Here is a 27,298-nt window from a genome sequence, read left to right as displayed (position 1 = left end):
GACTCCGTCTCAAAAAAAAAAAAAAAAAAAAAAAAACAGGACGGGCACAGGTGGCTCGCACCTGTAATCCCAGCATTTTGGGAGCCTGAGGCAGGCAGATCATGAGGTCAGGAAATCAAGACCATTCTGGCTAACAAGGTGAAACCCTGTCTCTACTAAAAATACAAAAAAAAAAAAAATTAGCTGGGTGTGGTGGCGGGAGCCTGTAGTCCCAGCTACCTGGGAGGCTGAGGCAGGAGAATGGTGTGAATCCAGGAGGTAGAGCTTGCAGTGAGCCGAGATCATGCCACTGCACTCAAGCCTGGGCAACACAGCAAGACTCCATCTCAAAAAAAACCAAAAAGCAAAAACAAACAAACAAAAAAACATAGCTGTCTGTGCCAAGAGCCTAGAATCAAAATCGTATGGTAATTGGAAACCATGGGATAAAAATATCCAATTGCTTTTGATTCTCAAACTGAGGCAGTGGTAAGAGTTAACTAGACAATCCATTTTGTGAGAAAATAACTCTGATATTAACATTAGCAAAAGCTGGATAAGGGGTATACAGGAACATTCTATGTTATCTTTGTGACTTTTCTGCAAATTAAATTATTTCAAAATTTAAAAGTATGTTAAAACAAAACAGGCTGGTGCAATGGCTCATGCCTGTAATCCCAGCACTTTAGGAGGTCGAGGTGGGCGGATCACTTGAGGTCAGGAGTTCCAGACCAGCCTGGCCAACATAGTGAAACCCTGTCTCTACTAAAAATACAAAAATTAGCTGGGCATGGTGGCGCATGTTTGTAGCCCAAGCTACATGGGAGGCTGAGGCAGGAGAATTGCTTGAACCTGGGAGGCAGAGGTTGCAGTGAGCCGACGTCGCGCCACTGCACTCCAGCTTGGGCAGCAGAACAAGTCTCCATTTCAAAAAAAAAAAAAAATTAAAAACCATATATATATATTGGCCCCAATTCTTTCTCAAGCCTGCTTGTTTTACCTTTAAAGAATCTTTAAGCTTGGATGAAGCAGGCTATAAAAGCTATATGGCCTTGATGAAAAATACAGTCTTCGAAATCTATTTTGGTGGTGGCCTTTAAAGAAAACAAACAAGGAAAACCTGCCAGAGGGTAAAGCCAGGGGTCACATGGAGTACAATGGACAAGGTGGTTTCTCCCAGACAACAGAATCAGACCACTAGATGGGCTAACCAGGAACTTATTCCATCGCTTTCACTGTCCTCACAATTTCCACCTAGCAAGATTTTATCACTGCTATAGACCCAAGACCCCTGCAGTTTCCTATTCTTGTCTATTTTAAACAGAAATTTTTATTGTGATTATTCTGTTCCTACTCCAGCAATGTATAATGATGTGTGCATGAGGTCTGGAGTGGGGAATGCAAATTAACTTGCCTTTTAGTTTTTAGGTACCAGACCATGAGGGGCATGGTCCAAGGTACATTTGGACCTTAGAGAGAAGACTGCACCCAGAGAGAAGGATCACCCAAAGATCCTAGACTCTGAGCTGGATACAATGTTCTCATGAGATTTGGCGTTCTTCTCCATTTGGATAGAGGAAACGGTGTTCTATGTATGGAAGAATAGTGAACTGGGTTATTTCAGTGGCTGTAGGGGCAAACTAAGGCAGACTATTAGTTGTATTCGTTGTCCCTAAATAATCACTGTACCCTTTTGCCACAACAGTTGGAACACAGGCATATTTCTCAGACCTTTTCATAACCTGATATAACCATGTGATTAAGTTCTGGCCAATGTGATATGCACAAAGGTGGTATATGTAATTTCCAGCCTAAGGAAAACACTATGCCCTCTCTTTGCTCTCTTCCACTAATAGAAATGGAGACATGAAAGTAGAGACTCAAGTGGCTACTTCGGTCCACAAAATGGAGGCTGCTTATTAAGGATGGCAGATCAACAAGACAGAAAGAATCTGAGTCCATGGTGATTATAGTTTCAGATACCAGTCCTACCACTTACTCAGACTTTTACATACATTATAGCAGCAAATCAATTAATACATAAAGTTTATTTGGCTTTTTCCCAACTCCTTTCTGGTGACCCCTTGACCTCATGTACCAATTAACTATCTACCAACTGATTCTGTTAAGGTATTAATTGAGATTTTAACTGATAACTGTATAATTAGTTTTCTCCCCTAGAAGACAAAAAAACCCAAAACCTCACAAAATGAGGATGATGATTATGAGTTGGTGAGCACCCTGGGTTGATCTATTCCCTTTTGTTCAACGCAGAAAACACCTCTGAAAGATCAATGCTACTTGCCTAGAACACATAGGCTCACATCCTTTAACCTCTAGGCTGACGTTTTACATAAGTAAAAAAGTAAATTTTTTTTTTAAATTAAGCATAAAGAAGACAAGAAGGGGTTTACACTAAAACAGCAGCCAGCAAGCAACATCTGTTTAGAGTTCTTCAGTTCTATTCTCCCACTAAGTACTGCAGATTTAAAAAAAAGGTAGGATAAGACAAATGCAATGAAATCACCAAAGCAATAGCAACGGCTAATTTCCCTCTCTATTGAGCCACAGTCTACTGTCACCAAACCACTTTAAATTCTGCTCTTCCATCTTTGGAATTCTCATAAATTAAAACTATTTCCCCAATCTTCCCCAGGGGTTACAAATATCAGTATAAGAAACATTGCTCTAACACTATAAAGGCCCTTAAATTAACTTACGATGATGAATCATTTTCCTTAGGGTAATCTTCATTCAATTCTGAGCCAGTTGATATCATTCTTTTCCTCTTTTCAGTACTACAGAGAACAAAGAAAAGGTTACTTTTAAAAAGCCATAATTCATATCACAAAAATTCATAAACCAACATACTTAAGGACAGGAAATGGGACTACTATTATTTCATTCTCTAAACCATTTTTTTTTTTTTCCAGACAGTCTTGCTCTGTCACCCCAGTCTGGAATGTAGTGGCGCGATCTTGGCTCACTGCAACCTCTGCCTCCCGGGTTCAAGTAATTCTCCTGCCTCGGCCTCCCGAGTAGCTGGGACTATAGGCATGTGCCACCATGCCGGGTTAATTTTTTATATTTTTAGTAAAGAAGAGTTTTCACTATGTTAGCCAGGATGGTCTCAATCTCCTGACCTCATGTTCGGCCCACCTCAGTCTCCCAAAGTGTTGGGATTACAGGCATGAGCTATCACACCTGGCCCATATTTAAATTTATATGCTGTATATTTGCATGCTCAATAAGTGTCAGTGACATAAACTACATATGACAAACACTTGTAATCACTACATCTACCAAAAATGTACTCTGTACTTTATTTCCCCTCAAATTATTGGTATTTCTAAAAGGCCTAAAAGACATTTACAAACAGATACAGCTAATGAGTAAGAAAAAAAAGTCTCTCCTACCGATTTTCTAGCAACCCTGATCTAAGAGGTGTTGATGCAGATGTCAAAGAAGGAATCGTCCGAGTAACAGCTATTCCACTTCCTGCTACAGTCTTAATCGATCCTCTACCCGGATTACCAAGAACTTTTCGAAATGGAATATCATCTTTAGTTTCCAAACTTCCTCTTTTCGCAGAAGCCTGTAAAAATAAAGTTTGAGATAGTTAAATCTTCAAATTCACTGAAATACTTTTAGAACAATGATTCTCCAATGGAAAGGTTTAAAAAATACAAATGGAGCCAGGTGCAGTGGCTCATGTCTGTAATCCCAGAAGGCCAAGGCAGGAGGATCACTTGAGCTCCACAGTTTGAGGTTATAGTGAGCTATGACTGTACCACTGCAATCTAGCCTAGGCGACAGAGCAAGACCCTACCTCTAAAAAAAGGAAAACATACAAATGGAGATATATCTCTAGAGATTCTATTCCAGTTGGTCTGGGGTAAGGTTCATTCATCAGGTTTTTTGTTGTTGTTGTTGTTTTTAAAAGCACTCAGGTGATTCTAATGTACAGTCAGTGTGAAAAACTGAGCTTGACACTTATTTTCCTATGGCATTCTTATAAACTTAAAAACTCCACAGCACACCTGGAGAGGAGGCAAGAACACTGCTTTGAATTACTAACAAAAAATAAAAATAAAAAAGACACACAAAGACATGGCTCTAGTGATCAGCATGAGAACTGATCTTTGGAGAAAAAAAAATATCCAATTATGATTATGACAAGTTAAGAAAAAGCGACAGTGACATTTGGTTGCCACAACTTAAATGCCAACAAAACAGTCATATGACTCTTGAGGGGGTTCTAGTTTGGAGGAATGAAACATATGATAGGGAGAAGGAAGGTGACATAGAGTTCACTGTGAGGATGAGTCAAAGAGTCTACCCTTAAGACATAGCAAGAACACTCAAAGAGAATACGGCAATGTAAGCATTAGTTGGGAAATAGAGCTTTACATGAACACTCTGCCAGTTAAGTTTTATATCTCTACATTAAGAGGTATGTGATTTTTCTATGGAAGTTATGTCCCATTACTTTTGTTTTACAGAATTACAATCTTAGGATAGGAAATTTTAAAACTTCTAAAGTCATCCGAATGAATACTTCAAAAAGTTAAATTTATTTTCAAATGAGTGACACATTCTCAAGGTTTACAAATCAAAGTAATATTAAAAGCCACAGACCAATGGCAAGTCTCACTATCCCCATCCATTACTCAGTTCTTCCACTTCTCCTTTTCCCACTAATTCTTCCCTTGTTCTGTTATGCAAATACAAATCAGTATTTTACTTTTTGTTATACAAACACTAGCATACTACATGTCCACTGTTTTGCAACTTTTTCAGAATTTTGAACATTATCCCATCCCATAATAACATATGTATATATATATTACATATATATTTAAGATAGAGTCTTACTCTGTCACCCAGGCTGGAGTGCAGTGGCACAATCACTGCTTCCTGCAGCCTCGACTTTCCAGGCTCAGGTGATTCTCCCACCCCAGTCTTCGAAGTAGCTGGGACTACAGGTGCACACCACCATGCCCAGCTAATTTATGTATTTTTTGTAGAGACAGAGTTTCACGTGTTGCCCAGGCTGGTCTCAAACTCCTGGGCTCAAGGAATCTGCCCACGTCAGCCTCCTAAAGTACTGGGATTATAGGAGTGAGCCACCACGCCTGGCCGCATAGTAAGAAATATTTTACATCAAAACCTATTATATATATGTATAAATAAAACAAAATAAAACTTTGAAAAATCAGTATTTATCCTTAATATGTACAATATGCTCTATTATTTTCTATTCTACTTTTTAAATTTTATTAGTCATGACCCACAAAATTGAATTTATGACTTCACTAATGGGAATTATTACTTGTGAAAGCATAAATACTTGCTTCTACTGTATGTGTTAACACTTATGCATTTAAATAATATTTCAACAATTTAAATTCCTACCAAGGAATGTATGAATCTCAAAATAATTATGCTCACTGAGGGAAGCCAGACCCTGCCCTCCCAATATTACACATTCATTCCATTTATGTAAAACTCCAGAAATTACAACCTAATCTATAGTGGGAAAAAACGTATCAGTGGTTGCTTCTGGATAGGGATCAGAGGGAAGGATTACTAAGGAGAATAAGAAAACTCAAGAGTTATGGTTATGTTCACTATGTTGATTATGATGATGATTTTAAGGATATATGTAAGTCAAAATATATCAAACTGTACTTTAAATATATACAACGGGCCGGGCACGGTGGCTCAAGCCTGTAATCCCAGAACTTTGGGAGGCCGAGACGGGCGGATCACGAGGTCAGGAGATCGAGACCATCCTGGCTAACACGGTGAAACCCCATCTCTACTAAAAAAATACAAAAAAAAAAACTAGCCACGCGTGGTGGCAGGCCCCTGTAGTCCCAGCTACTCCGGAGGCTAAGGCGAGAGAATGGCGTAAACCCGGGAGGCGGAGCTTGCAGTGAGCTGAGATCCGGCCACTGCACTCCAGCCTGGGCGACAGAGCGAGACTCCGTCTCAAAAAATATATATATATATATACAACTTACTGCATGTCAATTATATCTCAATAAAAATGTCCCCCAAAAAATCTAACCTATAAAAAGAACCTGACAAAAATGAAATCTTATTCACTGCTTAGTCCAATAAATGGACTAAATGATCACCTCTTTGCATAGCCAAAGAGAATTCATAAATTTACTTACAAAAGAGCTTCAAAGTTCTCTTACTCTATGGTTTGGGTTTGCTAAAATGATACACTTCAGGTATGCAGAAATACCCTTGATAGTCTACGACTATCTTTTCTTTTTTTTTAGACGGAGTCTTGCTCTGTTGCCCAGGCTGGAGTGAGATGGCACGAGCTCAGCTCATTGCAACCTCCACCTCCTGGCTTCAAGCAATTCTCCTACCTCAGCCTCCCGAGTAGCTAGAATTACAGGTATGTGCCACCACACCTGGCTAATTTTTGTATTTTTAGTAGAGACAGGGTTTCACCATGTTGGCCAGGCTGGTCTGAAACTCCTGACCTCAAGTGATCCACCCACCTTGGCCTCCCAAGTGCTGGGATTATAGGCATGAGCCACTGTGCCTGGCCAACTATCATTTTTTCAAAATGCTAAAAAGATTCAAATGAACATACCTGATTGTCTGAGTAAGAAAGTTGCCTGCTGGTTTCCTTCTGTGAGGTCCTGCTGCCCAGAATGGCTCCAAAACTACCAGACCCCTGAGAAGGTTTCACGGCTGGTGACCAAAAACAAAAATTTTTTTAAATCCCCAAATCACTCACCTTAACAAAAAGATTTATCATTTTTATTTTTATATAATATTGAAGAAATGGAAGAAACAACAGGAAAAAAAGAAAACAAATCAAAGTGCCTATCAACCAATTCTTTCTGACAGAATACACACCTTACATAGAAACTAAAATTTAGAGCAAGAATCTAAAGCAAAAAAATTAAATAATACACACACCTGAAAACATTTAATACGATAAAATTTACAAAGCAAAAAAAAAGCTAGAATAAACATCTGGTAATTATATTAATAACACTATGGAAAAGTCATTGTGTACTGACAACATGAACACTGACACTGGATGTCAGAAACAGTGACAGGTGTATCTCCGATAACATATACTCCAAAACATTCTCTACAAGTAAGTTTATCCAGCAGAATAAATGGCTTCTATTCTGAAGAAACTAATGGTAGTTCAAAGAACATTCGAGGTATTGTATAAATATGAATTTGCATATACTTTTAAAAATTTTATACTTTAATTTGGTTAGCCAATTTCCGACTGATGACCATTTGAAATGTTTTAATTTTTCAAAGTTGCAAACAATGCTTAACATCCTTTCATAAATCTTTTTGTGGGATAAACTCCTTATAATAAGAATTACTGAGAGAACATACAATTTTAAACTAAACCAACATCATTACATCATTACATAGTTCTCAAAACAAAACAAAACAAAACAAAAACCTCTATGCTTCTACCAAGTATATGAGAGTATCTTGCTTCCCCTCACATTGCTACCAATGTGGTAGTGAGAATTTGAGTCTGGTGAAGTTGATAATTTTTTCATGTCTAAGGGCCGTCTGTTTTGCTTCCTGAATTCTCTATTTGCAGTTTTTGTCAATTTCTCTACTTTTTTTTTTTTATTGATTTGCAAAATAGGTCTTTGTATAATATATTAGTAATATTAACTTTGTCACTCTGGCTACGATTTTCTTCATTTGTCTTTTGTTCCTTGCTAGAGAGACTGTCTAATTTTTTAACACAAGTTTTCAAACTTTCTCCTTTATTAATTCTAGCTTTTATGTAATACCCGAAAAGTCTTTTCCATCCAGAGATTATGTTGAAAGTATTTTTTACAATACTTTTTTTACATTCAAATCTTTGGTCACTGTGAAATAAAAGGAGATAATAAGGATCCAAGTGTATTATCTTCCTAAATGGTTACTTGTCTTGTTTATAGATAACACTTTATCAAATATTAGTCTTTTGTCCACTGGTTTGAAATGGCATGCTTATATTAAACGCTTTATACTGTTCAAAGTATTTTTAGGCCGGGCACGGTGGCTCAAGCCTATAATCCCAGCAGTTTGGGAGGCCGAGATGGGAGGATCACGAGGTCAGGAGATCAAGACCATCCTGGCTAACACGGTGAAACCCCGTCTCTACTAAAAATACAAAAAATTACCCGGGCGTGGTGGCGGGCACCTGTAGTCCCAGCTACTCGGAAGGCTGAGGCAGGAGAATGGCGTAAACCCGGAAGGCGGAGCTTGCAGTGAGCTGAGATCCGGCCACTGCACTCCAGCCTGGGCGACAGAGCGAGACTCCGTCTCAAAAAAAAAAAAACCAAAGTATTTTCATATTCATTATTTTACTCTAGTCTCTGCAAAGTATATATCACTTTTGGGCAGCTAAAGCAACTAAACCTGATATTAAAATGACTTGCCCAAGATCACAGAATGAATTAAGAGTTAAGCCCACAGCTAGCTATTTTAATAATACCAATGACTTACCGAATGCCTAGCATAAGGAAGTCATACTTTACATTTATGAGCTCTCACTCTTTAAGAAGCCCTGAAATCAAGGTTTCTTTTTTTTTTTTTTGAGACGGAGTATTGCTGTGTCGCACAGGCTGGAGTGCAGTGGCCGGATCTCGGCTCACTGCAAGCTCCGCCTCCCGGGTTCACGCCATTCTCCTGCCTCAGCCTCCCGAGTAGCTGGGACTACAGGCGCCCGCCACCTCGCCTGGCTAGTTTTTTGTATTTTTTAGTAGAGACAGGGTTTCGCCGTGTTAGCCAGGATGGTCTCGATCTCCTGACCTCGTGATCCGCCCGCCTTGGCCTCCCAAAGTGCTGGCATTACAGGCTTGAGCCACCATGCCCGGCCAAGGTGATACTTTCACGTTAGAGATTAGGAAATTAAAACTCAGTCATTAAGTGACTTACCTAAAACCACACAGAAATAACAGGCAGAGCTAGAATATCAACCTAAATCTATTTATGGCCAAAGCCTGTATTTTTTCATTATGCTATGTTGTTCAAAATTGGGTCCCCCGACACTATATTGTGCTTTCCACTCCAATGTATTTGAAGACGTGCTTTTCTTACACATATCAATTGTTAAAACTAGTGATTCCATTAATATGGGTATGATGAAATAAAACCTTTAAAAGAGATATAAACTAGCCTCTGACATACTCTAATAATTTTAAATAGTATTCAATTTCTTGACCTTTTTTTTTTTTTTTGAGATGGTCTTGCTCTGTAGCCCAGGCTGGAGAGCAGTGGCACCATCTCAGCTCACTGTAACCTCTGCCTCCCGGGTTCACGTCATTCTCCTGCCTCAGCCTCCTGAGTAGCTGGGACTACAGGCACCCGCCACCATGCCCGGCTAATTTTTTGTAATTTTAGTAGAGATGGGTTTCACTGTGTTAGCCAGGATGGTCTCGATCTCCTGACCTCATGATCTGCTCGCCTCGGCCTCCCAAAGTGCTGGGATTACAGGTGTGAGCAACTGCGCCCGGCCTCAATTTCTTGATTCTAAAATTCAATAGTTTAGTAAATTGATATAGCTCCAATTTGGTGGCATGAACACATAATGAGTAGGTACTAAATGGCAAACAACCATAAAAAGCTTTTATTTTACAAGAATACGGTGTCGAATGGAGACACTAATTAAAGGAAGCACTGCTACACCTTCATTTTCTGATGTTTTTAATGTGTCATATTTAAGTCGAAAAAATTCAAGTTTGTCAACTATAAAATATAAGTAACAGTAAAATGTTGAAGATGACAGAACTCAAGACTAATGTAATAGTGGAGAACTCATTTTAAGCAACAGATTTTTTCCTAAAAAGATGGCTGTAGGGCCAGGCAGTGGCTCACGCCTATAATCCCAGCACTTTGGAAGGCCAAAGAAGATCAATCGGTTGGGCCCAGGAGTTCGGTAACAGCCTGGGCAACATACTGGAATCTTGCTACTGTACTTCAACCTGGGTGACAGAGAGAGACACTGTCTCAAAAAGAAAGAAAAAAGAAAAGAAAAGAAAAAGCGCCTGTAAAGGCATTAAAAGAAAAAAAAAAACACTATTTTAAATGAAAGGGATTAGAGGGGGCAGAGGAACCTGATCATACCATGTGATTTTTTTTACAGGACTTATTTTCCACAGCAAGAGTAAAACTTCAGAATAATTTTCATAAACAGGCAAGTGTCTAAGATTTATGCAACAAGGTAACTTTTCCCAACTGTAATTTAAATTCTCCTCCCTGGTGGAGGTTGCAGTGAGCTGAGATCACGCCACTGGACTCCAGCCTAGGTGTCAGAGCAAGACTCAATCTAAAAAAAAAAAAAAAAAAAAACCTGCTCCTTTTTCTAACTGTATTCTTTTGTGGAATCTACATATAAGATCAAGTCATCTGCAAACACAAGTAATTTTACTTCTTCCTATCCAATTTGGATGCCTGTTATTTCCTTTTCTTGCCTAAAGGCTCTGGCTAAGACTTCTAGTACTATGTTAAACTAGAAGTGGCAAGAGCAGGTATTCCTGCCTTGCTAAGATCTTAGAGGAAACATTTCCAGTTTTTCACCCCTAAGTATGATGTTAGCTTTAAGTTTTTGCATATGACCTTTATTGCGCTAAGTCGTTTCCTTCTACTCCTAGTTTGTTGAGTGTTTTTATCACGGAAGAGTGTTGGATTTTGTCAATGTTTTCATCTGCAACAATATAGATGATCATGTGGTTTTCGTCCTTCATTCTGTCAAGAATGAGGTATTACATAGATTGATTTTCATATAGTGAACTATCTTTGAATTTCAGGAATAAATCCTACTTGCTCATGATGTATAATCCTTTTAATACGCTGATGAATTCAATTGAATACTGGCCTGTAGTATAGTCATATTCTTGTAAAACTACTAACGTTAGACCCTGGGATGATTTGTACTCACCTGCAGGAAGTCTGTTTTGATGGACTGCATCTAGAAACAACCTCATTTCCTCTGCATCCTTACTAGGTACTTTGTCAATAGACAAGAAGCTGTTATCTTGTAGAGTTAACATTAGGCGGCTTTGTTTTGCTCCACTGGGTCGAAGCACCACATTTTTAATGTTATGACTTAGCTAATCAAGACAAAAGGAAAATTATCATAAAAAATGTATGATAACTAAGTACACCAATCTGTATAATAAACACTAAACTTTATACTTTCCAAGCTACATTTATCACTCTTCCCCACAGTAATTTAATTTTTTTCAACCAAAAGAAGTTCCCATTTCTTGATACATTTAAATTAAATATTTACCTTTTAGAGATGCAAACACATGCAATAAGCCCTTAATTATACAGAGATCTTGCACCAAGGGTAATAGAGAAGGAAAAATAAAGAATTTTTTTTTTAAAAGCCCTTAATGAATGTTGTCAATAGGTTCTTGGTACTAAATGGCAAACAACCATGAAAACTTTTTATTCTCTAAGAATAGTGTGTCAAATGGAGGTATTAATTAAAGGTAGCACTGCTACCCTTCATTTTCTGATGTTTTTAATGTGTTATAAACATTAAGCAAAAGAACATACAGCCAGTCCTCAAATAACATCATTTCCTTCATTATAATGTTGATGAGGAAAAAAAATTAGTTTCATTATCCATAGTTTCACTTCAAGTCACAGTTTTCAAGAACCAACTGACAACATAAAATGTGGACTTACTCTTCTATTAAAATTAATTTTACGGAACAATCCTAGAACTCTTGATCTCATGGTGGGGAATACCTTATTTTAAAATATAGTTATAGAGGATAAAAACTACTGCGTTAACACATTTCAGAACCTTGGATGGTTACACTATCACCAGTTTAGAAAACCCAATGGAAGTAGAAAGCCAGGTGCCATGGCTCATGCCTGAAATCCCAGCACTTTGGCAGGCCGAGGCAGGCAGATCACCTGACGTCAGGAGTTCAACACCAGCCTGGTCAACATGGTGAAATCCCATCTCTACTAAAAAGACAAAAAGTAGCCAGGCATCGTGGAGTGCACCTGTAGTCCCAGCTACTCGGGAGGCTGAGGCAGGAAAATAGCTTGAACCCAGGAAGTGGAGGCTGCATTGAGTTGAGAGCGTGCCCCTGCACTCCAGCCTGGATGACACAGCAAAACTTTGTCTCAAAAAAAAAAAAAAAAAAAAAAAAAAATTGGAGTAGAATCTTTGTCTTTTGCTAAACAAAAGTTTGTAAGACATTTGGCAAATTATTTGGGTAGCTTCAATGTAAAAGATATTATTCCAAGCAATTAAATAATCCTCAAAAGAATTCCAAACTTTCAAAAACCATCAAAAATAAACCTTTACCAATATAGCACACCTTTTATTTTTCTTTTTTAACTAAGAAAACTCACTTAAGTTTCATTCAAAGATCACATGTACCTCGAAACTCTTAACTTACTTGTCTCTCCACAGAACTGGTTCAATAATTCATCTTAGACTCTACCAGACTTTGGAAATGTGCTATGAAGTGATAACTTTTATTTTCTCTTAAATGAAATTTTTCCAAGGCTAAATTAGTAAATCTTACAGCTTCTTCATTATCTAAATAATTTCTGCCAGTCAGGCAGTCTTATTCTCTAATATTCTCAGCAGACATACATCAAGGTTTCTAAACTGCCTTTTGCTGAAGATATGTCCTCTGAAAAGCATAAACAAAGAACTAATAATATATTTCAGAGTTTTTTTAAAACTAGAGAAAATTGACTTTTGTCAGTTATTAGATAAGAATGAAAAACAATTTTGCCTATTTATATTCAAATTTTAAATTATATATGCATTTTTAGCATCAAAGTAGGTCTTAAAATTATGTCCTTGAGTGGAAATTCTCTAGGAAAACACAATAATTTGTTTTAAATGCTTTTAACTCCAAAATACTTAAATAAGCGTTTAGCATGCAAAAGGAAAATAGGTAACATTAAAGGCATTATTTCAGTCAATTTACCACTTTTTAAAAATTAAATATACAAAGTTTGTTCATTAACAAACAAGATGAGAATCTTCTTGAACTTCAACCCTTCACCGACTGAAAAGCCCATCCAGTCCCGCTATTTCAGTAACAATTCATATGGTAACGACACACAATTCTTCCTCTATCTTAAGCCCAGACCTCTGTTGGAGCTCCAGTCCTATTTACCTTCTGAATGCTTGACGCCTCAGATAACTCATCTCTCCCAATCCTCACACCACAATTCTTCCCCTCTGCTCCCTATCACAGAAGACATAAAAGGGACTGCCATCCACTTAAACCTTGAGACTCTCCCCAGATAATTTTCTCCCACACCTCCCAAATCTTACAACTTAAATCTTCTTGAAATCTCTTCAGATCTATCCGTTTCCCTTTTTGCTTAATCCACTCCCTTTTCTTACTTTCATTCCTCATCTAAACTCCCATAATAACCTCTTATATGTCCTTCTTATTCTCCCACTATTACCTGAAATAAAGTCATCTGCCTAACCCCAAAGAAATGTGAATTTCAGATTCTTGGCTCCTTAGAACTTCTGCTCCCCTTATGACAAACAAGAAACATCAATATCTGGTTCCTACCTAGCTCTTCAGTCTTATTTCTGTCACTCACTCCTCAGCATCCATATATTTCAAAAATAACTTTCTAGTTCCCTGAGTGCCGATTCACATTTCACGTATTTGTCCACATACAGAAATCACTTCCACTTTGGCCAGAAAATTCAGGGTTAAAGAAAAAAAAATCACTTCTACTTTTACTACTTTTGGCAAACTTCTATCTATCCTTTGAATCCTCAGAGTGCAAACGGCTTGCTTTCTTGCTTTCAGGATCTTTGTAATATTTTTACAGCTAAAAATGTATCTGGTTACTCTTTTTTTTGAGATGGAGTTTCGCTCTTGTTGCCCAGGTTGGAGTACAATGGTGCGATTTCAGCTCACTGCAACCTCCACCTCCCAGGTTCAAGCTATTCTCCTGCCTCAGCCTCCTGAGTAGCTGGGAATACAGATGCCCACGACCGTGCCTGCTAATTTTTGTATTTTTAGTAAAGACAGGGTTTCACCACGTTGGCCATGCTGGTCTCGAACTCCTGACCTCAGGTGATCTGCCCACCTCGGCCTCCCAAAGTGCTGGGATTATAGGCGTGAGCCATCACGCCCAGCCTATCTGGTTACTCTTAAGTTTGAAGGAAATGATGTCTCATTCAGCTCTGTATTCTTACCATCCCCCACCCCCAACCACTCTGTTTCTTTTTCAGACAGGAGCTTGCTTTGTCACCCAGGCTGGAGCGTGGTGGCACAATCACAGCCCACTACAGCCTCAAGCTCCCAGGCTCAAGCCATCTTCCCACCTCAACCTTCTAAGTAGCTGGGACTACAGGTACGTGCCAACATGCTTGGTTATTTGTTTCTGATTTTATTTTTTGTAGAGACAGGGTCTCACCATGTTGCCCAGGCTGGTCTTGGACTCCTGGGCTCAAGCAATCCTCCTGCCACAGCCTCCCAAAGTGCTGGGATTACAGGCATGAGCCACCGCGCCCAACCATCCCTTAGCACAATATCCATAGCAGTAACCTGTACATGGTTAACAAATGAACGCTGAACATAAACTGATCTAGAACTGAGATAAGGCTGAAGTCACAGGTAAAACCATCATGTTCCTAAAGATCTGTGTTTGGTTAAACATTTGAATATTTACTCACTGCCAAACTGGGCTGAGGATTGAAAAGAAAAGAGTCTGTATTTGCAAAAAACCCTTTCTTTTGATGAGGCGAGCAATTAGCAGATATATGCATGTGACAAACTATATTTCCATCACCACCTCCATCTTATTTAAGTCTATCTTTGATACACGAAATCACAGGCAATCTATTTTTACAATTCAAAAGCAGAGACAAATAGAAATTTTATCTAAGATCAGGTTCTCAAGCATAAAGTTATATATTGTTTTTCAACAGAATATTTTAGAACGGATATTACACTTTTGTATAATCTAATTTAAAAATATAAGATCTTGGCCAGGCGCAGTGGCTCACCGCTGTAATCCCAGCACTTTGGGGGACAGAGGTGGGCGGATCATGAGGTCAAGAGATCGAGACCATCCTGGCTAACACAGTGAAACTCCATCTCTACTAAAAATACAAAAAATTAGCCAGGCATAGTGGCAGGCGCCTGTAGTCCCAGCTACTCAGGAGGCTGAGGCAGGAGGATGGTGTGAACCCAGGAGGCAGAGCTTGCTGTGAGCCGAGATCTCACCACTGCACTCCAGCCTGGGCAATAGAGCGAGACTCTGTTTCAAAAAAAAAAAAAAAAAAAATATATATATATATATGTATACGTATGTAAAATATATATGATCTTAAAGGGCAGAAAAACGTAAAACATTATGTTCTTAAATTCAACTCATATCAACATGAGTAACTTGGTTGCATAAGAGAAGCAATAAAGAAGTGAAAACAGGCTGGGCACAGTGGCTCACACCTATAATCCCAGCACTTTGGTAGATCACAAGGACAGGAGTTCAAGACCAGCCTGACCAATATGGTGAAACCCTGTCTCTACTAAAAATACAAAAAAAATTAGCTGGGAGTGGTGGCGCACACCTGTAATCCCAGCTACTCAGGAGGCTGAGGCAGGAGAATCGCTCGAACCCGGGAGGCGGAGGTTGCAGTGAGCCGAGATCATGCCACTGCATTCCAGCCTAGGTGACAGAGGAAGACTCTGTCTCAAAAAAAAAAAAAAAAAAACAGTGAAAAGAAAATTAATTTTTGCAGTGATAAAATGAAGATTCTTCAAAACTTTACAGTTAGAAGAAAATAGCTGTAAAGATAACCTTGAATAATCATCCTTGAATGATTCATACCATGACATTTGGCAGGATTACTCAGGAAGTAGACACTGGCTTTTAGAAAACACTAATAAATTGTTAAAAACTAACACTAAATAGTGATGAATCCATCATCATATATGTTAAGGGGAAAAAAAGGATGAACTAAAATTATCTTAAAGTGGTTTTAAAAATAGCTTAGATATACAGTATCCAAACTCTTGTCAGCTTCCTCCCACAAGTTTTATTTTCAATAATGGTGACTACTTACTGCTTTTATTATATACCAACAACAATAGTGCTGAATAATTTATAAAACATGTATATAAAAATATTAATCTCCTAGAAATAAGAAGCAAGAAATATGAATCTAGGAGGAGGGCTACTGTGATGTTTACTATAGCACACAATAGCTATTTACTAAATGATCTGCTTCAAGAGCGATTCCAAATCAATATTTGGTAATACCTGAAATATCCTTGGAATTCCTCCAGTATTGTAGTGAACTACTAGGCTGACTTTATTCTCTTTTTCCACAATTTCAAAGGATCCTTCTTTCCACTTTGTAATCCCAGTCTGCATACTTCGAATTCTGATAGGACCATGTATCTTCAGAGAAGACATATTTTCTTTAAAAATAAATTGCTTCCAGCCAAATTAAAAAGCAAAAATGCACCTTCACCTGGCAGGTTCTGAGGAAGAAAAATAAGATAAGTTATAACTTATTAGTAATTAAAATAATTTCTAACCACCATGCATTTCTTCTGTGCCTTCATTTTCCCTTCTTTGCCATGAGTCCAGTACTGTGCTTATTAGTGTCTCAATTCTACATTTTGTATCATTCACAACCATACTGCTACCACTAAAGACATGTCAACAGTAATAAGATCCCATTCTCAAAGCAATTGCCTTCACCATTAAAGTGTTGGTTATTCTCTTTCTTCATGAAAGCTAATGGGTCTGGATTTCCAAATATAAGTTTAAAAAAAAAAAAAAAGTGTGTTCAGGCCAGGCATGGTGGCTCAGCCTGTAATCCCAAAACTTTGAGAGGTTGAGGTGGGAGGACTGCTGAAGCCTGGGAATTTGAGACCAGCCTGGGCAACATAGGGAGGTTCTATCTCTACAAAAAAAAACTAAAAAAAATTAGCCAGGCATGGTGATACACGCCTATAGTCTCAGCTTCTAGAGGGGCTGAGGTGGGAGGATCACTTGATCGTAGGAGGTCAAGGCTGCAGTGAGCCATGATTACCCACTGCACTCCAGCCTGGGAAACAGTGAAGACACTGTCTCAAAATAAAACAAAACAAAACAAAATTCAGGCCTCTGACTCCATTTCTTAGAATGGAGTTCTTCCCAAAACATCAAAGTATATCACCAAACGCTTCCTTCTAACAGTGAGCAATCTAAGCATATCCTTATGTACAGAAGACATTAAATGAGTAAAAAAATTTTTTAAATAACCAAGTTAGTTTGATCTCCAGAATTACAATATTTGAGAAAATCATTTAATCTCTAGAGAAAACAAACAAAAAAACCTCTCTTCCAAAGAACCACCTACCATTTATATTAACACTACCATTCCTAGAAAGAATCTTTACCAATTTTATCTTTGACAAATATTCAGGTTTCCTTTTAATACTTAAAAATGGCTGGGTGCTTGTCAGGCAATATTTGAAAACCAAAAAGAAAAAATGGCCGGGCGCAGTGGCTCATGCCTGTAATCCTAGGATTCTGGAAGGATGAGGTGGGCAGATTGCTTGAGCAACACGGCAAAAACCTCATCTCTACAAAAAATACCAAAAAATTAGCCTGGCATGGTCATGTGCTCCTACAGTCCCGACTACTACAGAGGCTGAGATGGGAGGATCACCTGAGCCAGGGAGGTCAAGGCTGCAGTGAGCCATGATCGCACCACTCAACTCCAGCCTAGGTGACAGAGTGAGACCCTGTCTCAAAACAAACAAAAAAACACAAAAAACTTAAACTTACAGCAATAATGGGATGTGTAAAACTCTTCAAATTAGCTTTTGCAAAAGTCAGCAAGTAAATAAAATTACAGTTATAGCAGAGAATGTTATCAAATAGTGTGTTATATAAATATGCAAGCATCTAAAATTGCTAAATCAAATTTTATACTATTTCAAACCTTTAAAAACACTACTTCTAAAGTGGATTCTTGCTTATAATTTAATATTTAAAACACAATTAAACATTACCTTTGCCTAAACAGCTCAACTAGAAAAGCTAGAAAGGCCAGTATATAAAGGAAAATGATGCTAGGTCTAGAAATCTGCAGCCAGCCAGCCCTATCACTTACTAATTTGTAACTTACCTTCTTTAACCATAAGTTGTCTCAACCACAAAATAGGAATAGCAAATGTTGTAGTGTTGTAGAATGAAATAACACATACTAGGCACTCAGCAGACAGCAGTTATTAATATTAATGGAATTAATGTCTGTTTTCTGAATTTATTCCATGTCTATAATACCTCTTTCTCCAAAGACCTCAATAAATACAATGTTAACAGGAGTCACTAACTCAGCTATCTATAGGGGCTAGCAGGTGACAGAAATGACTTAAGCAGGCAAAATTTGAACAACTGTTACCCAATCTAGCCAATTATTACCATGGAGAAATAGTGAACCTAGCACTGCCAGACCATCTAACTTTTCAAGAAAATAAAGCCATCCAAACGTTTATGTAAAACTGTCCATTTTTAATTGTTGGCAATGAATTCAAATTTATTTTTAACAGCTACAAATCAAACAAAACTCACCTACAGGCAGTATACAGTTTGGGGGCCCCTAGTTGGAGGTCTCTGGTTACTGTATGGCAAATAACTGAAGATAAAAGAAGAGATATGAAAACACTTTCGAGAGTTTAAAGGTGTTAAGTATTATAAGTACTCTATTATTATTCACTCATCTCATTAAAAATTTTTAAGTGCCTACTATGGCCAGATTTAGATATTAGTATAATGTGCTAGGTAATATGAATTCATCAAAGTAATAAAGTCCATAAATATTTATAGAACTGTCTGTTAACATGACATTTTGCTCAAACTAGTAATGCTACAGAGCTACAGAAACTTGGGCCAGCAATGTATATCTGTAATACTTTTTTTGCAATTATAATTTGTGACTTCATTGTTGGATACATCCTTGAGACTTTTTTCCACTCCACCACTCAGTGCTGCAAAGAGTACATCACTCTCCTACTCCAGTTTCCCATGCCAGAAACAGGACACTTGTCTTTAGCTTCTTTCTTGATAATTACAGGTATTGGATTAGAGATGGAAAGTCAGTAGAGTCCCATCAATTCTACCTCCACAGATCGGAAGCTGTGGCTCACGCTTGTAATCCCAGCACTTTGCGAGGCCGAGGTGGGTGGCTCGTCTGAGGTCAGGAGTTTAAGACCAGCCTGGCCAACATGGTGAAACCCCGTCTCTACCAAAAACACAAAAATTAGCCAGGCATAGTGGTGCATACCTGTAATTCCGGCTACTTGGGAGACTGAGGCAAAAGAACCACTGGAATCCGGGAGGCAGAGGCTGCAGTGAGTCAAGATCATACCACTGCACTCCAGCCTGGGTGACACAGTGAGACTCTGTGTCAGGAAAAAAAAAAATTCTACCTCCCTACACCTTTCAGACAGCCCTATAATGAACTGCAGATCAAATCATATCCCTCTCTTGCTTAATATCATTCAATAGCTCTCCACTTGTTCTCACAATAAAATCTAAACTCACTAACATGACATAGAGGCCAGGCCCTGCTTACCTGTCTATTCCCAATAAAACCCCCAAATCCAGTCTTCTGAATTACTTATTATTTCCTCAAAAATCTATATGTTCTCATGCCACTATACCTTTGCACACACAGAAGTTATGTCTAGAGAATTTTTACGTGTTCTCCCCATCCCCAACCCTCCTTAATTTCTTCTCCTGGCTCTAAAATCAAGACTCAATTTAGACATTACCCTCTCTAAAAAGCTTCATATGAAAGATGTAGGAAATAAAATTGGCAGAACCAATATAATAAGCTTTTTCATAATGCCTCAATTTAGTCCATTACCTGCTTTTGCACTAAATGAATTAATAAGCTACATTTGTTCATTCATTATATTATCAGGGCTTGCTCTATTTGGTTAACAGTAAAAAACTAAGCTTCTTTTTCAGCATGAAGCATGATCCAGTAATAGTTAAACTTTCTATGAACCTAAGACAAAGACAAGGTTTCCTTAAACTCGGTAATGGTAAATGTCTTATTAAAGCAAAAAATTAAGAAGACAAAAGATAATTAAAATGAATCATTCTAGGCCGGGTGCAATGGCTCAAGCCTGTAATCCAGCACTTTGGGAGGCCGAGACGGGCGGATCATGAGGTCAGGAGATCAAGACCATCCTGGCTAACACGGTGAAACCCTGTCTCTACTAAAAAAAATACAAAAAACTAGCCGGGCGTGGTGGCGGGCGCCTGTAGTCCCAGCTACTTGGGAGGGCTGAGGCAGGAGAATGGCGTAAACCCGGGAGGCGGAGCTTGCCGTGAGCTGAGATCCGGCCACTGCACTCCAGCCTGGGCAACAGAGCAAGACTCCATCTCACAAAAAAAAAAAAAAAATGAATTATTCTTTAAATATGTCCAGAGATTCTTTCTCTAAATATCTTCACAATTATTAAAATTACTGTTCAACTTTGAGCATTCCATGAAAGCTCAAGCAATAATATTGGCAAAAATGTTTCTATGCCCTGTACATTTATTTAAGTGCTCACATTTTAGGTACTGCTTTGAAAAACATCCTTAATCCAGAGACCATTCTGTAGTAAAGAAAGCACGGCCAAAGCACAAAACTATTACTACAAAACAAACACAAAACTGTCAATTCCTGCCAGATTGCATGCTCTTTGAAACATATATCCAAAACAAAAACGTTACTTACTTTTCAGTGACTTTTACCGAAAAACTCTATGTAATAACAATTCACCCTTATTCTGATCCTTGTGCCAAAGGCAAAGCACTCTTCTTGGGATGCTACTCATATTCTGCAGCTATGCCAGTTCTCCGGAAGCCATCAACTCAGCTAAAGAAAATAAAAATGTGCTTTTTAAAAAGAATCCAATATACAAAATTAATACTTAAAGGAAACTGAGCCGGGCACGGTGGCTCACGCCTGTAATCCCAGCACTTTGAGAGGCGGAGGCGGGCAGATCACCCGAGGTTGGGAGTTCGAGACCAGCCTGACCAACATGGAGAAACCCCATCTCCACCAAAAGTACAAAATTAGCTGGGCTTGGTGGCACATGTCTGTAATCCCAGCTACTCAGGAGGCTGAGGCAGGATAATCGCTTGAACCCAGGAGGTGGAGGTTGCAGTGAACTGAGATCACGCCATTGCACTCCAGCGTGGGCAACAAGAGCAAAACTCTATCTCAAAAAAAAAAGTAAAGTGATCATTTACAGAACAAAGACTAACTTCTTGGTTATTTAAAAACTACAGATTACCTTAACAAAAACATTTAAAATATGATGCATGACACACAGAGACACACATAAAAGATCAACGGAACTTCAGGAACTTATCTGCTGTGCATAATGAGGGATTACAGGATGAGCCTGCACCTTGTTCAACTTGTATCTTGGTTTATTCATTCTTGCTACATTTTGAAACTAAGAAGTCAGTGACAAAGAATATGTCCTTTGTTCACTTTATAAACATTGTTACATAATAATGTCTTAAGTCTTAAAACTTCTATAACATGTTGATACTATTTCAAAAGGTGGGTAAACTTAGTGCTTTCACTTTTCTTTCAAAGCTAACATTGTTTCTCAAATTAGGTCTCACTAGGCCTGAACTTTCTCTCAAGTTCTACCAGCACATCTCTCACTGCCTATCTGAATGCTACAACATCGACTTTAAACTCCTTTGTTCATTTAGTAAACAATCATTTATTAAGCTACTGCACTTTCAAGACACTCTGGTAGGCTTATAGATGTGAAGATGATACAGTCCATGACTTCATTAAGAAGCTCCTGGAGGCCAGGCTCTGTGGCTCACACCTGTAATCCCAGCACTTTGGGAGGCAGAGACAGGCAGATCCCCTGAGGTCAAGAGCTTGAGACCAGCCTGGCCAATGTGATCTTGAACACACTGAGACCACAATGTGTTCTCACTAAAAATACAAAATTTAGCTGGGTGTGGTGACACGCACCTGTAGCCCAGCTACTTGGAAGGCTGAGGGAGGAGAGTCATTTGAACCTGGGAGGCGAAGGTTGCAGTGAGCCAAGATCACGCCACTACACTCCAGCCTGGGTGAAGGAGCAAGACTCCATCTCAAAAGAAAAAAAAAAAGCTCCCAGACTTCCCTACTTTTGTCTTTCTACCATCATTCAGGCAAGAAATCTTAGCATCAGCTTTATCCTCACTCTCATCTACTCAAATCCCAGATTTTCAATAGCTACTACTCTAATTCAGAAACTCATCGCTATGCCATCATCCCACCTAGTATTTATTATGCAACCCAATATTTATTATGCAACATTTACCCAGCAGTGCTAAATGTGATACATGCATTATCTCATTTAATTTTTATAATAATCCTAAGCGATAGGGATATTATCTCTACTTCACAGATGAGGAAACTGAGGTTTAGAGACATTACATAATTTATAAATAAGTCAGTGAGAAACAAAGCTATGTCTAATGCCAGAACCTACATTTTTAACTACGACCACAGTTCATCCTCATCAGTGAATTATGGCAACCTCTTCCCTTTCCAGTTTCAGCTCTTTGGGTTTCACCTCCAGCAAATCCTTTACATTGTAACATCCTTTTACCACTTTTCAACTAAACTATCCACTAGGTATCTTCTTAACTTTCTCCCTAAGGTGGGAGTAGGGGGTAGAAGTGGGGCACGGGACAGGGAAGTAACACACTGAACTTGTGTACTCTAATTGTATACTCCAACAAAATAACAAACACTTGGTAAGTGCTAAATGGTTGCCATTGATGCTAGGACCTTCCCAAACTAAATAGCTCATCACTACCTAGAAAATAAATCCAAATACTTGTGTTTGGTATTCATACATCTCCATTTTAAATTCCCTATTTTTCAACACAAGTCCTGTTCTACACATACAAAAATTATTATATTTTAATATTATTTTTCTTTTTTTTTTAATTCGACATAGAACCTCATTCTGTCACCCAGGCTGGAATACAGTGGTGCCATCTTGGTTCACCGCAACCTCCATCTCCTAGGCTGAAGCAAGTGCTCCCACCTTAGCCTCCCAAGTAGCTGGGACCACAGGCACATGCCACCAAACCCAGCTAATTTTTGTATTTTTTACAGACATGGGGTTTTGCCACGTTGCCCAAGTTGGTATCAAACTCCGGGGATCAAGCGATCCGCCCACCTTGGCCTCCCACAGTGCTGGGATTACTGACATGAACCAATGCAGCTGGCCATATTTTAATATTTTCTTTGTCATTCACCAACAACTGACTTAAATATGGAATTTTGCTTTATTTATGGAAATCTCATCTTTACTGGTCTTAAAGATTAACCTGTTGTTAAAATATACAAACCACTACTCTGATTTTTGAAGGCTTTCTTTCCTTAAAAAAGATCCATAAAGCAAATGGACAAAGGAGATAAAATTAGTTTTGTTACTGAAAGTGGAAAATTGACCTAAAGTTTGTCTCCAATTCAAAAAGTTTAAAATCTGAATGGTTTTATGATATAAAAATGGGTAAAAGTATCCAAAGCTGGAAAACCCTTTGTTTTCTGTCATGTGGTTTGTCATGAGATGACAAGAATATCAGCGAGCTTGTGCTTCCAAAAAACACGATGGTTCTTACAGCACTTCCAGCTTATTTAACAAATTATTGAGAAATAAAAATGAAGTGGTCACTAGCTTATATTCTAATAGGAGACAGACTTCAAATAATCACACACGTAAATATATAATTACAAGTTCTGGGCTGGGTGCAGTGGCTCACACCTGTAATCCCAGCACTTTGGGAGGCTGAGGCAGGTGGATCACCTGAGGTCAAGAGTTCAAGACCAGCCTGGCCAACATGGTGAAACCTCATCTCTACTAGAAATATAAAAATTAGCTGGGTGTGGTGGCAGGTGCCTGTAATCCCAAGTACTTGGGAGGCTGAGGCAGGAGAATCACTTGAATTTAGGGGGCAGAGGTTGCAGTGAGCTGAGATCATGCCATGATACTCCAGCCTAGGCAACAGAGCAGAAATTCCGTCTCAAAAAATAGTAACAATAATTACAAGTTCTGAGAAATGACATAAAGCAAGATACATGGAATGATGAGACTTAAGATTAAGACTTGGGGTAGAGGACAGATAACATCTACAAGGCTTCTCTGAGAAGGTATCACTTAAGTTGAAAACTGCAGAAGGAGATGACTGGTAAATAGTGGTGCTGGAACAATTCAGGCAAACAGCATCCCTAAAGGCCTTGAATTGTAAAATAACTTGATGTGACTAGGGAAATTAAAATCAATGTGGCTAGAGTTTAGTGAAGGAGAGGAGGAAGATAAAGTTAGTGAAGCAGGCAAGAACCAGGTTATGCAGTCTTGTGAACCACAGTAAGGATTCCGAATTTTATCCTAAATGTAACAAGCACTCAGCAGGGGGAAATCCACCAAAAGGTTTTAAGCAAATAAATACGTTACTACTGAATGGAGAAGTCATATATGGTTTGTTTGGGTTTTGGGAAAGTGACTAAGAGCAAGAACAGAAGAAAATAAGGTAACCAGATACAAGAGTATTGAAGTTGATAAGCTTATAACAATTACAATAACAATTAATGCTTACTGGCCATTTACTCTGTGCCAAGTGCTTATCATGGTTATCTCATTTAATCCTCATAACAATCCAATAGGCTGAAAATTACTATTTCCATTTTACAGATGATAATACCAGAAGCCAAGGCAATCAGGTCCAGGTGAAAAAGGGCTGTGGCTTAAACTAGAAAAGTGATAGTGAAAATGTACAGAAAAAGATGCAAGACATAATATTGGAAGTAGAATAGATAGAACTTGGAGAGTAGAAGTCAAGAATGCCTCCCAAGTGTGTAGCCTGTGTCATAGGCCCCTTAATAAAATGGGACACTGGAGAAGAAAGAATTTGGATACGGAGAGAAAGATCAAGGTTTTGGATTTGGCTGTGTTGCATCTGAAACTCCTAAGAAAAAAATCAAGTTGAGATGTCAAGCAGACAGCTGGCTATCTAGATGTGGAGCTGGAAACAAAGGGAATAGGTTGGAAATAACAATTTTTAAGTCATCAATATATAGATCAAATTTAAAGCTTAGGGAGGAATACAAGAGTAAAAGAAGAGGGCCCAGGACTGAACCCAAATATTCATTTTACTTCATCAAACATCTTTAAGACAAGTGATTACTTTTATATCACTGGGTTTTTCAGTCCTCCTTCCATTTTACCTTTCAGTAGAATGCAACACTACTCATGACTTCTTTCATGGTTTGCAAGACGCATCCTCCTCTATCGGTTATTAAACATCAGGAATCCCTCAATGCTCCATCCTAGGCGCTATACTCTTTTTAGGCAATTTCATCCACATCCATGGCTTCAATTACTATCAATATGGCAGATGAGATACACATAAACACACCGCACACATTTACGTGTCCAGCCCAGAACTCTCCTAAGATCTCCAACCCACTATATCCAACTGCCTGCTTGACATTACTTCTCAGATATCTCTTCCAGTTAGACACTTGTCAGGAATTGCCACCTCAATAAAGGAATTTATACAGAGCTGAAATTTTGAGAGGACTACCCCAAACCACTTTAGGACAACTCTCCAGGACATAGGACTTTGTCATCAATCATCATTTCCTTTCATGGATCATGACTTAAAATAGTTACATCTAACTACCTGATCTGGCGGCTAGAAATGGGCGCAAGGAAATGCACAACAAAAATACAATTCATGTTTTACAGTGAGGACTGGTCAAGAGGAAGGGGAAAATGGTCAAGAGAGTGAATGGGTATCATGTCCAAGGCCTGATGGATGTGCCGTAACGAAAGTCACCTGAAGAGACAGCAGGCCCTGTTAGAAGGTAAGTGGTGGACAACAGCCCCAGAGAAAAGGGGCCAGGTTTGAGTTTCGGAGGGAGAGAGTGGCAGTGGAGACCAAGTCAAAGGAGAGGGGAAAGCCGGGGCAATGCACCCAAAGGCAGTACCTGTGAGGCTGGGGGTGCGTCGAGGGGTTGTGGGCGGGCTGAGTAGCAGCAGGGCGAACTCCAGAAGAGTGAACGCCGAGTGGGCGGATCGCACAGAAGAAGAGGGTTCTAGGGAAAACGGCTCAATTGAGAAGCTACCCCGGCCCGCCTTACCTGCGCCGAGGGTCCGGAGCCCCCAGAGAGACCCGCGGAAAGCACGGAGCCCGCGCGGAGAGGGAGGAGCCGGGGGTAATGGAAGTAGGGATACCGAACCCAAAGGAGGGAGGCCGCTAGCTACCCCTAGTCAGGGAGAGCGGCTGATGGCGGGAACTGTGACCACACGCAAACACGCACGCACGCACGCACACTCTACGCGACCAGACAGGCGCGTGCGCGCCAGCCAAAAACTCCGCCCCTCACACGCCCTCGCCCCGCCCCCCCAGCACCTAGAGCGGCCTAGCCCGGGCAGCCCCGCCCCAGCCGTGACTGTAGTACGCACGCGCACTTTCCCTTCATCCGATTTCGAACCCCCCCAACCATTTCCCTCCTACGCAGCCCAGTCGGGCATGCGCAATAGTTGTCTTCCCGGGACTGTCCATCTTTTCCCGCCGTTCACTGGCCTTTGGAGGCGGGTCAGAGTTCATGCCGCTCTCTGGAAAAACCTGCTGAAAGCCAGGAGTTGCGGGGACTAGTGGTCCCGGACGTCCTTCCAGTCCTAAATCTTAAGGGGCAAAGGCCATACTCTGGGACTGTTAACTAGGCCGAGGGCCTGGAGGCGGGAAGAGGATGTGTGGGTGGGGTCAGGGGTGAGAGGTCAGAGGGCCGCGAAGGGGGCGGAGCGAGCCGGAGGCGGATGGCGGCTACGGCGGCTCATTATTTTCCGCGGCAGGGGTGCTGAAGTCGGGACGCAGGTCGGACGCGTCCGGCTGTGAAAGGAGAGCGGCGGCCGCTCACAACATGCACAGCCTGGCGACGGCTGCGGTGAGTGGCTGGGTCCCCAGGCCTGGAACCAGAAATCCTTCCTCAGACCCACGTTTCGGCCTTCTCTCCTAGTTCCCGGTGTCGGGTCCCTAGTCTGATTTTTTCTGTACTCAACCTACGAGGCCCCGATTCCCCTCCTCGGCACGCTTTGGTTGTGGTGGAGCCGGCCGGTATTTCCTCGCCGGACGCCTCTCGCGGCCTCCAGCGCGACCCATCGCGTTCTTTGCGGGCGCCAGGGCCTGGTCTCGCGCCCGTAGCAGGCCATTCATTGATTTATTGCGCTGACCAACAGTTTCAGGGCGCCAGTTGTGTTCTGGGCGC

The 27,298-nt window shown here is 39.9% G+C and overlaps 2 protein-coding genes across 8 annotated transcripts in view; one reads left to right on the top strand and one right to left on the bottom strand.

Annotated features, from left to right (window-relative positions):
* The window catches only part of USP37 (ubiquitin specific peptidase 37), a 121,782-nt gene extending 95,425 nt beyond the window's left edge, over positions 1–26,357 (bottom strand). For 2 of the 5 annotated variants that reach the window (XM_030916214.1, XM_030916217.1), the window contains exons 1-8: positions 26,171–26,356; positions 20,732–20,872; positions 18,571–18,634; positions 16,261–16,484; positions 10,919–11,090; positions 6,596–6,696; positions 3,396–3,574; positions 2,700–2,777 (exon numbers count right to left, since the gene is read on the bottom strand). In XM_030916214.1, the coding sequence (XP_030772074.1) occupies positions 2,700–2,777; positions 3,396–3,574; positions 6,596–6,696; positions 10,919–11,090; positions 16,261–16,416 (686 nt within the window). In that variant the 5' untranslated portion in view covers positions 16,417–16,484; positions 18,571–18,634; positions 20,732–20,872; positions 26,171–26,356. Of the gene's footprint in view, positions 1–2,699; positions 2,778–3,395; positions 3,575–6,595; positions 6,697–10,918; positions 11,091–16,260; positions 16,485–18,570; positions 18,635–20,731; positions 20,873–26,017; positions 26,144–26,170 lie in introns of those variants that run through there. The other 3 variants (XM_030916218.1, XM_030916215.1, XM_030916216.1) reach the window with 3 other exon arrangements.
* A 205-nt stretch (positions 26,358–26,562) lies between these two features.
* CNOT9 (CCR4-NOT transcription complex subunit 9) overlaps positions 26,563–27,298 on the top strand; it is a 31,217-nt gene continuing 30,481 nt past the window's right edge. Inside the window, exon 1 of one of the 3 annotated variants that reach the window (XM_030916220.1) lies at positions 26,563–26,977. In XM_030916220.1, coding sequence (XP_030772080.1) covers positions 26,954–26,977 — 24 coding nt within the window. In that variant the 5' untranslated portion in view covers positions 26,563–26,953. The remainder of the gene's footprint in view (positions 26,978–27,298) is intronic. The other 2 variants (XM_010360236.2, XM_010360235.2) reach the window with 2 other exon arrangements.

This window comes from Rhinopithecus roxellana, chromosome 14 (genome assembly GCF_007565055.1).
Source record: "Rhinopithecus roxellana isolate Shanxi Qingling chromosome 14, ASM756505v1, whole genome shotgun sequence".
In the NCBI taxonomy this organism is placed as follows: Eukaryota; Metazoa; Chordata; class Mammalia; order Primates; family Cercopithecidae; genus Rhinopithecus; species Rhinopithecus roxellana.
Note: the sequence above shows the minus strand (reverse complement) of the source record. Positions and strands in the feature narration are given on the sequence as shown.